The following is a 16508-nucleotide window of genomic DNA, read 5'->3' on the forward strand; positions in this document are numbered from 1 at the left end:
TTTATACCAGAGTCTGTTGGCTGGATTCTTCTCTCGAGGCATCTGAACTCTTCTCTTTGACACTCCGATGGAGGACTGTTAAAAACAGAAAGACAGATGCAATTCTAAAGCTGTGTACATAAGCAATGTAGATGTATTATAGTGATAACAGTCACTGTTAGTTTACCTCTGCTAGTAAATTTAAGCATATGGTAATATGAACATAAACGTAGATCTAAAGATGTAGAGCTCAACACTCACATGTGGCCACTTTTGCAGCAGCAGTGTCCACAAAACTCATGTGCTGCCATCCTCCCCTTTATATGACTGCATTATATAAAGCCTACAGGCTAACTCTGGCAATTTGAAGTCTGTTTCCTACACACAAACCCAATAGACTCTGAGCTCCTCCTTGGTGCACCTAACATGATGCTTAATACAGTGTCTCCTTATAAGTCCTTGAACTTGAAAATACATGTATCTTCAAGCACCAGATCTGTCTGTCAGGCAGCAACATGACAATCTTTGTCATCACTCAAGGTCAGGACAACACATCCATCTCCCCAGAGGTGATTCAGCTGCTCTTCATGTATCTCAAATCGTAATGTATCTTGGGTCAGTGGTTAGCACTGCTGCCTCACAGCAAGTAGGCACTGCAGAGTCCAACGCCCGGTCTGGGCAGAGTTTGATCTAGATAACTAGGACTTCAGTTGAGAATTAGCTAACTGACTAACACTGGCACATTAACTGAAATGTTGATTAATATGCATTGTCCTAATAAAAAAAAAACACACGATTAAGTCAGCTTAACTCCCTCCTCTCTTGCATTGCCTTGCTAACTGGCCTCATTATGGCCTTAGCTTTTAGCTCTACTAGGCAGCTAACACTAGGTGTGATTATAGTACCAAGTCGTGACTGTAATGACACCTTCCCTTATTCACTATATTCTTTTTTAAACCTCTTATCTGACTTGGCACATTTAGTGTTAAATTATATCTTTTTACAATATTGTACTTCATGGTGTTATTAATTAACTTTCAATTGTAATACCATTATCTTTGTTGTGTGTGTGTGTGTGTGTGTGTGTGTGTGCGTGCGTGCGTGTATGCGTACATACATGTACATGTAACCTACTTGCTGTTACTTTGTGTGCAGACCCGCCAGGCATCCAGCTCCACAGACAGTTGCTCAATCTTCAGAGGAACACACACTTCCCTCCGCTTTAACAACTGACTGAAAAACAGAAAGACAAATGTGGAAGTTGGACTGACTAACACTGGGATTCCACCAGGCATAGAAGCTCCGCATTCTGTCTGTGCCATGGTTTTGTTACGTCCTCCACCGGGTGTCATACCACACCGGGAACATTTTTAGAAACAGAGCATTTTGCTTCCAGATTCAGTTGATTTGGTCATTTTTCCCGTATATTTGTGCTTCTACCATACAAGTAAGTAGTCTACATAGTAAAATGTTTTCTTCTTTAGCCCAGTTGTGAACGACATGGATCAAAGATTTGTGGCTATGTTTTAGTTGTTTAAATATTGTAGTGATGTGAAATAGGATACACACGGTGTTTATTTTGAAAATTGACCAGATGCTGTAGCTGTTCCACTTCCTGCCCAGCCTATTAAACGCCTGTGGCTCCATCAAAAACCTAGGGAAAGACATAGCGCAAACACACATTAGGAATTTAAGACTTATGGATAGTTAATCCAATTTCAGCCTGATTATGGCAATTATCTAAGTAAATAGTGAATGAGCAGCTTTACGTCAGACATCAAATCATGACCGCAAAACACCATTATTGTTGTATACACTACAGCTATTTTTAAAACATGCATCCTGTAACTGTTTTAGCCTATTTAAATCCTAAAACCTTGCCCTTTGAGCATTTATTCCATATCCTTGATATCAGACGTCAGGTTCTTTCACTAGTTGGGTTTTTGTCAGTACTAGTTGGATACTTGTTTGTACTAGTTGGATATTTTGTCTTACTAGTTGAACAAAATCTTTTACAAGTCCTACTAGTTAACTAGTGAGCCTCAAAATATTTACTAGTTAACTAGTAATGTCAAAAAAGCCTACTAGTGACACTAGTGAGATACATTTTTACTTTACTAGTTAACTAGTTGGGTCCAAAATGTTTACTAGTTAACTAGTGAAAGCCAAAATGCTTACTAGTAAACTAGTTGAAGCCTCTCTTGACCTTACTAATTAGCTAGTGAGCTACAACATATTTACTAGTTACTTAGTGATGTAAAAGAGCTTACTAGTGACACTACTAGTGATGTATTTTTCCTTTTTAAATATTTCACAGTAAAACACATGCAATCATTTTGAATGATCATGAATTATAGCTTTAGGACAAAAACATACTATGTACTTTATTACCTAATTCTACCTTAAATTGCTTTTGTTTGGCTATTTTTAAATTAATTAGCTTTTGTTGTTGTTATATTTCTGTTTATACAATCTTAAGACTAGAACACTGGTACACATGCAGTTGCATAATGTAGTTATTTATGTTCTTAGGTTTGCAGATTTACCATTATAAAGTCAGCTTTATTATGGGATCAAATGCCATAGGATCAATCCCTGATTTTAAGGGCTCCTCATTGTGAAATATGGTATATATACAGTATGTAGAGACACACTGTTAGCTGTCTACATACTACGGCAATATGTTCTATCTACTTACTTTATTTGCATGTTGCAGGTTTCCGCTTTACATGTTACATGTCAAGGCGAAAACATTCACTAGTTAACTAGTTGATGCCTCTTTGGACCTTACTAGTTAACTTGTGTGTTGGTGCAACTGTCATACATGTTAACTGGTGCAATTGTTTTGCATCACTAGTTGAAACAGTGCATGTTAACTATTATTCATTTTCGTTGAACTAATACAATGTGAACGTCAATTAGTGCACCAAAAATATATACTAGTGCGACAAAAAGCCCAACATGTTGAACAAATGTCTCACTAGTGGTGCCCAGTCGCTTACTAGTGCTGAGTGAGGCTCAACTAGTTAAAGGAAAACATGTTCAGGACAGATCCTGAACATGTTTTCCTTTAACTAGTTTCCTTTAACTATGTCCAACTTGTCAGATACAATGTCTTCCACTAGTAAACTAGTGAGGAAAACATCATGTCACAAGTTAACTGGTGACTGTTTTTGGACTTACTATTTAACTAGTTAGGTCAAATGTGTGTACCTAGTTAACTAGTAAGGTCAAAAATGCCCCCCACAAGTGAACTAGTAGACATTTTGGCGCTTACTAGTCAGAGATGGGGACTTGAGTCTTAGACTCGAACTCGAGTTGCACTTAAGTCGCACAAACAGCTGACTTCAGACTTGACTCGGACTCGACCCAAAAGACTTCAGTCTTGACTTGCGACTTGACCCAAAAGACTTCAAACTTGACTCGGACCGGCGCTTCGAGACTTGTCAACAACCTGTTTTCATGCAATTATTGCTTTTTAACTCTAAATGTATTCATGTATTTCTATTTTCTTTTATTGGCGCATATACGTTGGGGAAACGTATGACGAACTGCATGTTCCCTGCCCTTTGCCATAATGTGCAACGTAACCCATGCGCTATGCCTATGTGCGCACACTCACATATAAAAAAAATGCATTGATGATGGCGACACCAAGTCCTCCTGGAGTTGTGCCTTTTGTCATTAGTTTTGCTTTCATTAACTTCGAGCATGTTTAGAGGCTTAAAATACGTTTAAAACATGCCCTGTTTAAGCCTGTTGGGTGCTAACGCTAGCAGGGGGATAACACGGTGTAAGCAGCACCGCTTGTTTTCGTTTTTTTTGCTACTGACAGCACTCCTAATTTCCAAACAACAGAGCTACGTGTTGAAATTGACCGGAATTCTCCTTTAAGTGAACAAGGTTTCACCAAACATTGGGCCGTGTTGACTGTCTTAATTCTGCACATATTTCTGTTACTGTAGTCCTATTTACTATTTCATTATTTCATTCATGCGTGGCACAGCAGATCCGTGTGCACTGTCACCTGCCATGGAGACGCTGTCCTCACTAACCTCTCCTACTCTGAGTCGGATCTCCCTCGCGCTGGACTCAGTTTCACTGAGCGTACTAACACATAAATAAATGCCATTACATCAGCGAGTTCAAACTGCTTATTGTGCGTAATTTGGACTGACATTGAGATGCATGTTGTTCTGTAACTGGTGCGGCGTTGCCACTATTCTCTTGATTTCCAATTCGACATCAGACATTCTTTTGAGTGAAAGAAACGTTACATTTAGCATATATCATCACAGGTAACAAGCTAACCATCGCAAAGTGTTGCGCTAATGCTTGGAACAGGCAAATTGTATCTTTATAGTTGTATCCAAATGATGTGACAGACTTAGGTTAATATTTCACCAGGTCCGAGGGCTAGAGGGGTGTGTTAAGTAGACCCCATAAAGTTATCCTACAACTGATTTTGATACTGTACTGTATGGATGGTAGCTAGAGGACATGTTTTGAATTCATAAGATTTAACAATACAGTGTTAGGGACAGATCAGATGGCTAGAGACTTGAGACTTGACTTGGACTCAAGCTCAAAGACTTGAGACTTGACTTGGACTTACAAAAAATGACTTGTGAACATCTCTGTTACTAGTAAACTAGTGGCTCTTTTGGATGTAACTAGTTAACTAGTAAGGTCAAAATGCCCCGCACTAGTTAACTAGTAGACATTTTGAGCTTTACTAGTTAACTAGTAACGTCCAGAGAAAGTCCAACTAGTAAACAAGTGCATTTTAAAGGTTTCACTAGTTAACTAGTAGGCATTTTGGAACGCACTAGTTAACTAGTGGCTCTTCTTGAACATCACTAGTTAACTAGTATGATTTAAAAGACCCTTACTAGTTAACTAGTAGAGCCATTAGGAAGCCACAAATCCCCCTCTCCCCATCTCTGCATTAGCATTGTGCCTTTCTAGTTAATTAGTGCACACTTTGGCTTTAACTAGTTAACTAGTAGACATTTTGGACCGTACTAGTTAACTAGTAACGTCCAAAAACAGTCCAACTAGTGAACTAGTAGGTTTTTTGGCTTTTAATAGTTATATAGTGGAGGAACCTGACTTTTGATATCAAAGATATGGAATAAATGCTCAAAGGGCTTGCCATAACCCACGGCCGCTGCCACACGAACTAAGCCTCTGTACATGGGGCGCGCCAAACCAGGTGAGGTAACCAGGTGCCCGGAAACAGACTCTTAAACCCCAACAAACCCTAACCCCAACAAAAATAATTTACAGTATAGATTTCCTAATGTTCCTATTCACTTAATGATGTTAAACGTCATTATGACAACTCTGTACATCTGAGACATATAATCACATTCAAGGACTTATCGTCTGATTAGTCCTGTGCTTTTATAATAGATTAATTAACTCTGTAAATTACCACTAGACTTTCTTAAACATAAAGTTCTTGACAACACCACAGACAATTCAGAAACCTTTTTGATACATGCAAAATGTCAAAACCATCTACCTGGATGGAGGTCACGTGGGTGCGTCAAGCAAGATGGCGGCACACTAGGAGAGCTCTGCTCGCCCACCAATATTTACTTAATTTTTCTCACAATACTCCATACTTTTCTGGTAATAGCAGCTTCCTAATAACTTCTGAATCACGAGAGAGGTTATTTGAATCTTAATGGCAACTTCGAAGTACTTTAAAGACAAGATGACAACGAGCCGCATGTCGACCAGGAAAAGCCCACCTCAGAACGAAGACACGGAAACTCTCAGCTCATCACGAGAGAGCGATCAAAAAGTCTCAAACCTGGATAATCTTTTTGCTGAAATCACCAAAATGAGTACCACGCTACAGGGGGTGGCCACAGATATAATAACTATCAAACAAACAACCTCTGAACTGAAGGTCACGGTGAACGGGATACAGGAAAAGTTGGAAGAAGCAGAGGGACGTATCCAGCACCTGGAGGGCACGACAGAGTGGCTTATAAATAACAGGGAACACGATGAAAAAAGGATGGATGCTACGTGGAACCGTATGCAGATGCTTGAAAATCACAGTAAGAGAAATAACGTGCGACTGGTGGGGCTGAGAGAAACCTACGGGACGAACGGCACAATGGAGAGCTGTGTGAAGAGAGTGCTGGGCGAGGGGCTTGGAATTGACGTGAATGGTGAATTTGAAATCGAAAGAGCGCATCGCTCGCTCGCCCCCTTGCCCAGTGACGGCCAGCTGCCCAGACCAGTGCTGATCAGATTCCTACGACAGTCTGCTAGGGATAAAGTAGTGAAAGCGGCCGGAGAAAAGCGCGGGATCGAATGGGAATGCACCCGACTGTCCATGACACAGGAGCTAGCTGAGAAAAGAAAAACTTTCACAACCGCGAAGAGAGCGCTGCAGCGGCTCAACTTGAGATATACGCTGGCTCATCCAGCATCCCTGCGATTCACGTGGAAGGGAAAGAATCAAAGTTTCACAAGCGCCAAAGAGGCAGAGAAGTTCATCAGGATTAACTCCAATACAGATGAATGAGCTGGAAGGCTATGTCTGATTGAGGAGTGTTGCACTGCGAAGATGGATTTGGACTATAATATGGACTATAAAGAAGAAAAGAGGCTGATTAAAGAGGGGACAATGCCTTAAAGAGGTGGGTTTGAGTTTTGAGTTTTGATTGTGTGCTGCCTGAGCAACAGAGCCAGAGAGTGAGCTTCTTCTGGCTGGGTGTACGGTACCCCACTGACCCGAACGCTAGGTTGTTTTTTGTTGTTGTTTTTTTTGTTGTTTTTTTTGTGTTCATTTTAGATGGCTGGAGGAAAGCCAGAGGCCCCACGTGTTTTGTGGGCTTCTTTTGAGTTAGGTGTTTTCTCTCTGTTATCGTTGTGTTATGGTTTGTACTGCTAAGATGTGTGTTAAGCTGCGTTTGGTGACGACAGATACAAGAGCAAATGACGCAAATGAGACATGGCAATTACAAGAAGCGCGTATGGGGGACATAACTAATATTGATATAAAACAGTCTTACAGGCACAGACTACTATTCACACGTAAAATATGTCTAGGTACTTTGTTCAATGCATAAGCTGGAATATCAATGGATGTGGGAACTCTATTAAGAGAGGGAAGGTGCTGACTTATCTGAAGCATAATAAGACGGACATAGCTTTTCTACAGGAAACACACTTTAAAGAAGGAGAAGCACTGAAACTGAAACGGAGCTGGGTCGGACATGTTTTCCATAGCTCATTCTCCAGTAAGCAGAATGGAGTAATAATATTAATAAATAAAAATGTAAGTTTCACTTTACTCAAAGAAGTCAAGGATAAAGAAGGTAGAATGCTGTGTATACAAGCACTGATTAATGGGTCCAAGACAATACTGTGCAATATCTATGCACCAAATAAAGGTGATTCACACTTTTTTCATGATGTGAATAAGACGTTGGGAGAAATGGACGGTCAAATAATTTTGGCAGGAGACTTTAATCAAGTCTTGGATTCCTGTCTAGATAGAAGCAAATTTAGGGGCCCTGTGATGCCTAAGGATAGAGCTGCAATCCATATGATGAACGAGGATTTAGGGTTGGTCGATATATGGCAATTGATACATCCTACTGGAAGGGAATACACTTTCTTCTCACATTGCCAAAAATCTTATTCTAGGATCGACATGTTTATGATTTCTAATACCATTATAAGACAAGTTGTGAAGTGTAAAATAAATGCAATCACCCTCTCAGACCATGCTCCGGTGGAGCTCGGCATTGACTTAAACACTGATGCAGAGAAGAAAGGTAGATACGGAATGAATATGTTGTTATTACAAAATGAGAACTTTACACTCCCGTTGAAGGCGGACATTAAATCTTTCTTTGAAATCAATGCTGGCACCACTAATACAATAGCAATGGAATGGGAGGCGTCCAAGGCTTATATTAGAGGGAAAATGATAGCACATTCATCTAAAAAGAAAAAAAGAGTACACAAAAAAATTAATGGAATTGGAAAATGCGATCAAAAATCAGGAAATGGAACTATCAAAATTTTTTCGGATAAGCTATATCAACATCTATGTAAGCTTAAGTTCTAGCTGCAGGAAATCTATAATAAAAAAGTACAATATGCTTTATTTAGGCTTGGGACAACATTCTATGAAGGGGGTGAGAAAACAGGCAAGCTACTTGCAACTAAAGCAACAAGACTCTCATAATGTGATACCAGCAATTAAAAAAGGCAATACATTAGTTTCCTCAACAACGGAAATAAATGGGGTTCTACAACAGTTCTATGAAGAATTATATACATCGGACATTAATCCCCAACAGGACGATTTGACGGACCTCTTTACTAACATTAATATGCCTAAACTGTCAACCGAACAGATTGAGTGGCTGGACAGCCCAATAACAGAGACTGAAATCAGGAAGGCTGTCTCATGCATGAAAGCAGGGAAGGCACCTGGCATGGATGGATTCCCGGTGGAATATTATAAGCAATATATAGACATCCTGGCACCAATATTAAAAGGCGTATATAATGAGGCATTCACATTAGGATCTCTCCCTCCAACATTCTACGAGGCCTTGATATCTGTAATACCTAAAAAAGACAGGGATACAGCAGATCCTGCAAATTATAGACCTCTGAGTAATTAACCTGGATTGCAAAATTTTAACCAAGATTTTGGCCTTACGTCTGGAAAGTGCATTACCAAGCATCATACATCCTGACCAAGTGGGATTTATAAAATACAGGTCATCCACAGACAATATGAGAAGACTTTTACACTTGATGTGGTCCAGTAGGACAGGAACGGATCCGGTCGTTGCCCTCTCACTTGATGCTGAGAAGGCATTCGACCGGGTTCAGTAGGACATTTTTGTTTTCAGCCTTATCACATTTTGGATTCGGACAAACATTTATTAGCTGTATCAAAACATTATATAAAAGCCCAAAGGCAATGGTTTAATATCACCCCTATTCAACCTCACTAGAGGAACCCACCAGGGCTGCCCTTTATCCCCATTATTGTTCAATATCGTATTGGAGCCTCTGGCTATTTCTATAAAAAGGAATGGAAATATTAAGGGGGTGGATGGAGGAGGGAAAGAGCACAAATTGCTATTGTACGCGGACAACATTTTGATGCTGGTAAAAAACCCATTGAATTCGATACCCCACTTAATGGACACAACAAAGTCAGAGGGTATGCCTATTTCGGGATTATGTAATTCAACTTCAGTGTCACAGTTTGGGTTAAAATGGTTCCAAAAGGGATGAAATATTTGGGAATAAAACTAAGCCAGGATATTAGGCTTACATTATGGGGAAACGTTAATGTTATAACAATGGTGATATCACCACAATTCAATTACATACTTACCAGTTACTACTTCTCCTCAGATTTTTAAACGATATGACACAATAATTAAAGACTTCTTGTGGGAGGGGAAAAGGCCCAGAATTAAGCTTAGCAAAATGTGCTCACCTAGAGATAAAGGAGGACTGGGACTGCCAGACCCAAGATTGTATCGTATCTCCTTCGAAATGGCCAAAATAGCCAAGCACTGGACTAAAGATAATAAATTAGATTGGGTTGCTATTGAAAATAAGTTGGCATTTCCAGTCTTCACCTGACTTATTCAATCCTATCATGTCACACTCCAAAGACATTTGGACTAAAATACATAAAATGTTTAAACTGTCACACCATAAGCAATCCCACTCCTCTCTATGGCATAACTCTATGATTAAAATTGGGAAGACAGTATTTTGGAAGAAATGGTATAATAATGGTATATGTAACATTGCTGATCTTTTTGAAGAGGACTTGTTTGTGTCATACTCAGACTTAGCCAGAAAATACAAGCTCAAGGGGAAAGAACATTTTTGGAAGTACCTACAAATCAGGAGCTGTATTACCACCAAGATTCAGTTCACAGTTGGAAACCACATCATGGCACTTCACACTACCCGAGGAGTGCCATCGAGCTTCCATATTCTATAAAACAACCAACCAACTGTTCAGCAACGACTGTAATAACCTAAAAGTAATATGGGAGAAAGACCTAGGATGTATAATGGAGGACAGGGACTGGTTGAAAATAGTATCTGACAATGGAAAATACATAACAGAAGTAAAAGGGAAATTGACCCAATATAAAATAATACACAGATATTATTGGACACCTTTAAGATTATACAGAATGGGAGTAATGAATAATAATTTGTGTTGGAAATGTCATAAAGAAGTAGGCACTCTGTTACACTGTATTTGGGAATGCCCAACTATCCAGCCCTTCTGGAGAATCATTTTGGAATATTTAGGTAACTGGGCCGGAAGAAACCTACCAATATCTCCAAGACTCTGTCTATTAGGTGACAGAAGTCAATTACACAACATATCAAGTAAAGAGTTCTCTGTAATCATGGTTGGCATTACAGTGGCTGCCAGGACGATACTTAAACACTGGAAAACACCTAAAACTCCGGCATTAAAAGAATGGGCCAACACCATGATAAAAACAGCTTCATATGAGCATATGCTTAACAGGATAAACACTGTAAAAAAAGATAAAGAACCAGAATGGGATAGTTTCTGGACATACATCACACTGACTGATAAGCCTGTATTATGAACAACTGTAATTATTCCAATATTGATGTGCCCCTAAAGCTGCTGTTGTTATAGTCTTGTTGTTGTATATGTGTGCATATGTTTGTGTGTGTATAAGTATATGTGTATATATATATATATATATTATTTTTATTATTACTGTTTTTGTTTGTTCTGTCCATGGTTAAGACTCGGTTTGTATTGTATCAGGAAATGTCTCTGTATGTGATACGCTGAACTGTCATGCACCAAAGGAAAAAGCAATAAAAAAACTTGAATTACAAAAAAAACATCTACCTGGTGTATTCGAAGAGTGCAGGTACAATGTTAGAGTACTGTCTTCTAATGGCCAGCAGACCTCCAATATAACCACACAGGATCAACAGCTCACTGCGGGTTCTACACACACACACACACACACACACACACACACACACACACACACACACACACACACACACACACACACACACACACACACACACACACACACACACACACACACACAGACCTGGTTGATGATCAAGTTTGACAAAATGGAAATTAAAATAACTATTAATACTTGTAATAATAAAGTAATAATTGTTTTTACTTAGTCAACTTTGCTGTGACCAGGCTGTCAGTTCTGATGTAACTCATCAGGTCCAGCATTGGCTGAACACTGTCCACTGTCCAATCAGATCCAGTCATCTGCTCTGGTGAGGAGGAAAATTAAAGAGAGTTTGTGGTTAATCAGTGCTGTAGAAAGACAGAAATGAAGGGCGCTTTCACAAGTCAAGTTGCAACATTGCTGCATTTTTCATTGACCAAACATTGCAAACAAATTTCAAGCGTGGAATAGGTTGAGTGAAACTCGCTGACACTTCCGGATCTTAAAAATAATTTAGCCACACCAAATGTATGGGTTTTCTGGTTTTGCTTAGTGTTTCTAATATTTTAGAAGGCGGCTAACAATATGAGCAGTGGACAAGACAGCAGGTGAGTGAGAGAGCGCACCCTGACCTAACCTAGTATGGTTATAAGTTTTGGATTTGAAAGTTATCTGTTAAACCATATTTAAGTCTGTAGCTTGTGTGCAAGGTTGAATCAATTTAAATTGCAGTTTAGCAAATTTTAGTGTTGGCATCTCAGTGCCTAGAACCCCGGCTGGAGTGAACTGCTGTGGTTGTAGGAGCATCGGCTATCGCAAGCTGCTGTGGTTACAGCAATATAACTTGTGCTGTTGAGAAACAGGGGAAGTCGGAGGATTAAGATTGTGCCACTAGATTGTTGAATGTGGAGGATATAACTGAGATCTGCACACTACACGGAGGGAGGGATTTGCACCGACTTGGTCTGGGTTATAGAGTAGGCACACCCGTCGCTATGGGCGGGCCATAGGGGGCCGGACCCGCCCCCAAAAATGCTTGAGGCCCAGATCTCTTATAATATTTTATATTATCATAGTTGCTAATTTTGTGTTACATTAATGTTGCATTTTTTATCATTAAAACATTAAAAATATAAAGAAACAATGGTGTGATTCTGTTTGATTGATTGACGATGGTTGAAAAGCCCACCAACAGTCTCCTCTGCCAAATTGGTTACGACACCGACGCCTCCTGATGTTGTAGTTGGAGAAGGAGACCCTGGACGACAGTCTGAGCCTGATGCTAGTAGCTCCGTGGAGCCCGACACTGGGCCTGGCAGGACCTGCAGGTCAAGTGCAACCACGACTGGGGCAGCATTTGGGCCACAACTGCCTGTTGTGGGTGTGAGTGACCTCGGCACGGACAAACCCAAACAGGTTGTGTTGAAGAAATATCCAGTCAAAATGTTTGGTTAACAAAAAAAAATCATTTTCCTCTAGCTGGTATTTGAACAGGGACTGGCTTGAGTACTTGGTGGAAAAGGACTCTGCATTTTGTTATGCCTGCAGGAATTTCAAATCTGTATCATCGGACGCAACCTTCTCCATTAAGGGATTTAATGATTGGCAACTGTCGTGGTTTTGGACTTTTCTGTTGCCTGTATTATGATTTCTGTATGTTTCCTGTTCCAGATCCCCGGCTGGCTAGCGGCTCCCCGGCTTGCTAGCGGTCTCCCAGATCCCCGGCCGACTACCAGCCGCTGTGAATCGGCCATGACCAATCCCCCAGAGACGTTGATGGTCTCTGGCGTCCCTGAGGCCACCCCTAAGACTTTGTCAGTCTCTGGCACCCTGAGACCTCCCCTGAGGCCACCCCTAAGACTTTGTCAGTCTCTGGCACCCTGAGACCGCTCCTGAGACCGCCCCTGAGACCGCCCCTGAGACCGCTCCTGAGACCGCCCCAGAGACTCTGCCCTTGTCCTGCCCCCTAGAGACTTTGCCTTTGTCCTGCCTCCTAGAGACTTTCCCTATGTCGGCGGTCAGGCCGACTCCTGCCCCTCGTGTCCTGTCGGTGGTCAGGCCGACTCCTGCCCGTCGTGTCCTGTCGGCGGTCAGGCCGACTCCTGCCCCTCGTGTCCTGTCGGCGGTCAGACCGACTCCTGCCCCTCATGTCCTGTCGGTGGTCAGGCCGACTCCTGCCCCTCGTGTCCTGTCGGCGGTCAGGCCGCCGAAGGATTCTGCCTTCGCCGCCGCCCGCCCGAAGGATTCTGCCTTTACCGCCGGCCGTCAGAAGGGGTCTGCCTTCGCTGCTGCCCCCTGTTCCCGAGTGCCCATGGTTCCCTGTTGCCGAGGCCTCTCTGTTCCTTGTTGCCGAGGCCTCTCTGTTCCCTGTCCCGGGGCCTCCCCGTTCCCTGTCCCTCCCTCTGTTCCCTGCCCCGAGTGGCCCCTCTCTGTTCTCTGTCCCGAGTGGCCCCTCTCTGTTCCCTGTCCCAAGTTGCCTCTCTGTTCCCTATCCAGAGTGGCCCCTCTGCTTCCCCGAGTGGCCCCTCTGTTTCCCCGAGTGGCCCTCTGTTTCCCCCAGGCCTCTTTGCCCTCTATGCTCCCTGAGTGCCCTCTATGCTCCCCGAGTGCCCTCTCTGCTCCACCTGTTCCTGGTGCCCCAGTGCTCTCTATTCTCTGTGCCCCAGTGCTCTCTGTTCCCTGTGCCCCAGTGCTCTCTGTCCCCGGTTCCCTGTGCCCTAGGGCTCTCTGTCCCCGGTTCCCTGTGCCGTAGGGCTCTCTGTCCCCTGTCCCCCTAGTGCCCTCAAGTTCTCGAGTTCCACGGCCCCATTGACTCTCTGCCTCCCCTGGATCCCCTTTGCCCTTTGTAGCTGGTATTCAATTAAAGTGGATGGCACACGGGATCCTTTAGGCCAAGACAGGTGTCATCATTGATGAGCTCACCAGCGCCAGACTCAGCACGGACAAAATCCTGAGTCAGGTTTATGATGGCGCATCACTCATGTCAGGCGGGCATGGTGATGTGCAGAAATTGCTCCAAAACAAGCTGGATCGTAACATACTATATATTCACTGCTTTAATCACCAACTTCATCTGGTTGTGATTCATGCCATGTCCAGTGAATGGACTGGCCACTTGGCAACAGTCAAAGTTGTGGTGAAGAGTTTTCACGACATATCCACATTACTGACCGAGGTGGAAAACACACGAGGCCTTGGAGCGGAGGTGCGCATCAAGGATACAGGGCTGCTTCATGCCATTACGCAGCGCAGTTTTCTTTTCATTGCCCACCTTGTTATGAAACTGTTTTCAAGCCACTTAAATATACCACACCACCTAACAGACTACTACAGGCCGAAGATATGGACTTGTTCACTGCGGTGACACAGCGCTTCTGACTGTGTGAAGACACTGCGTACAGAAAATGAGTTTTCTGCACTGTGGGATCGGTGCGCTCCTCCAGCATCAGTCACCGAGGCTGTGCCGGTGACCGACCCTGGTCCAAGCAAGAGAAGACCCACAATTAACAAGAACCTCCGTGGATTTGCAGTTGAAGAAACAGTTGGTCAGCCACAAAGTGACATTGACGAAAAGACTGAGTTTATGAGATTGTTTTATAGTGTTATTGATGCTGTGCAAGGAGAGATTAATGCACGTTTTGGAGAGCATAGTAGCGAGCTCATTGGCGCACTGGCTGCTTTGAACCCAGAGGCCGAGGATAATTTCCTGGACCCATCAAAGGTAACCCCTCTCCTGGTATTAGCTGGAACTGATGTGGTTGAATCTGAATATACTGTGGCTCTTGAGTTCCTGGTGAAGAAAATGACTGACACTCCGGTTCCCCCCGAAGATGGAAAATGGACGATAGCCAACATCCTCAGCACATTCAACTGTGCACTCCAGGATATGCCGACTGTTCTCACAGCCTACACCCTTGCCCTAACTTTAGGAGCTTCCACAGCAATGTGTGAAAACTAATTTTCCACGCTCAAAAGCGTCTTCTCAGAGTATCGGTGCAGTATGCTGCACAGACGCAAGGCCCAGTTGATTCAGCTTGCTTTTGAAAAGGACCTCGCTCACAAGTTTAAGTCCAAGTGGACGGATACTTTGATGAGGAGGTTCTGCTCGGAGAAATGCCGCCTCCCGCTGTACTGACAGGAGGGACTGGAGAGAGGACAGCGCTGCCTCCACTCAAAGTACCGGTGGGTTCAAAGTCTATGTGCGTTTGTATGTGCGTGCATGTGTGTGTGTCTCATGGCAATGCATATCCCTCTGCTGACTGCTTTAAAATGCAATGTTTGAGAGATGCTTCTGGTGTTACATCTTGTAACAATTGTATTGTAGATATCTGAAATGGGAGTTCCTTCTAGTAATAATTCTATTGCAGCTATCTGGAATGTTCATTCTGGATAGGAAGAATGGCTTGTGGATATCTGAAATTGAAAGCCCCATACACATGAATGGGAAACGTAACGTCATTTGTACTAGTAAGAATGACGTTGTGGATATCTGAAATGACAATTGTAGATAGGAAGAATGTCATTGTGGATATCTGAATTGTTCTTTTTGACAAGAAAGAGTTGAATTATGGATATCTGCAATAACTATCCAGTCTAGCTATTAAATGTTTAAACTGCCAATTAAAATTTTAAAATGATTTTTGATATCTTTTATTTAGTTTTGACCAGTACAATCAAAGTTGTAGATATCTTGAAATACAATTTCTACTAGTAAAAACGTTAGTGTTTTCTTCAATTACCATTCTAACTAGTAAGAATACAATTTTATCCAGTAGAAATGCTATTATGGATATCTAAAATGTAATTACAGATGGGAATAGGTTTTATTCATTAATAAAAAATAAAAAAATGTTTTATTAAAAACTCACTAACTTTTGTTCTAGCTTTGACATTCTCCCACGGGTTCCTGCACCGTTTCTTTTTATCGTCATAGATTTGTTGTATGCATTCGTATGTCTGCAATTGGATATTATAATTAGTGTTTTTTTAGATTGTTTTATTTATCCTGTTTTTAAGAATAAACATTGTTATTCCTTTTTATCAGTTTGAGTTTGCCTCATTTTAAACACCACTGTTTTTTATTACTGCTCTCGTCTCGATTTTAATAGTCTTGCCCGACATGCTTATGAGATGCGGACCAAGGAAGAGAGTTGTGGCTTGCTGTACATCCTGGACAAATTTATACAAAAAGTGGGCTCTCAGGTACGGTGACAGAGGTGGCAGAGAAGTTTTTGGTTTCTGTTGTTGGGACCGCCCGGTGTGGGCCTGGTTTCGTCCATAGGGGACTGTGAGATTAAGTCCTTACTCAAGATGAGATGAGTGGATGGATGATTTTAAGATTGAAGCAGGACACTTTTGCAAGTGAGAGACTGTTGAGTGGTGTCGGTTGTGGCGCAGAATGGAGAGCGAATTAGAGGAGAAGGTTTGGTGGGTATTTATTTTACAGTCCAGTACAGTACTTAAGTAAATGTACTTAGTTACATTCCATCTGTGCATATATCTTTCAAATTCAATGTATTTTACATCAAATCA

General features: G+C 42.0%; 1 protein-coding gene across 1 annotated transcript in view; it reads right to left on the reverse strand.

Moving 5' to 3' along the window:
* The window catches only part of wdr17 (WD repeat domain 17), a 138244-nt gene that overhangs the window by 13520 nt on the left and 108216 nt on the right, over window positions 1-16508 (reverse strand). The window contains exons 26-29 of the mRNA XM_078266972.1: window positions 11199-11301; window positions 10904-11005; window positions 1114-1212; window positions 8-75 (exon numbers count right to left, since the gene is read on the reverse strand). Coding sequence (XP_078123098.1) covers window positions 8-75; window positions 1114-1212; window positions 10904-11005; window positions 11199-11301 — 372 coding nt within the window. The remainder of the gene's footprint in view (window positions 1-7; window positions 76-1113; window positions 1213-10903; window positions 11006-11198; window positions 11302-16508) is intronic.

The sequence above is a fragment of the Sander vitreus genome, chromosome 2 (genome assembly GCF_031162955.1).
Source record: "Sander vitreus isolate 19-12246 chromosome 2, sanVit1, whole genome shotgun sequence".
NCBI lineage: Eukaryota > Metazoa > Chordata > Actinopteri > Perciformes > Percidae > Sander > Sander vitreus.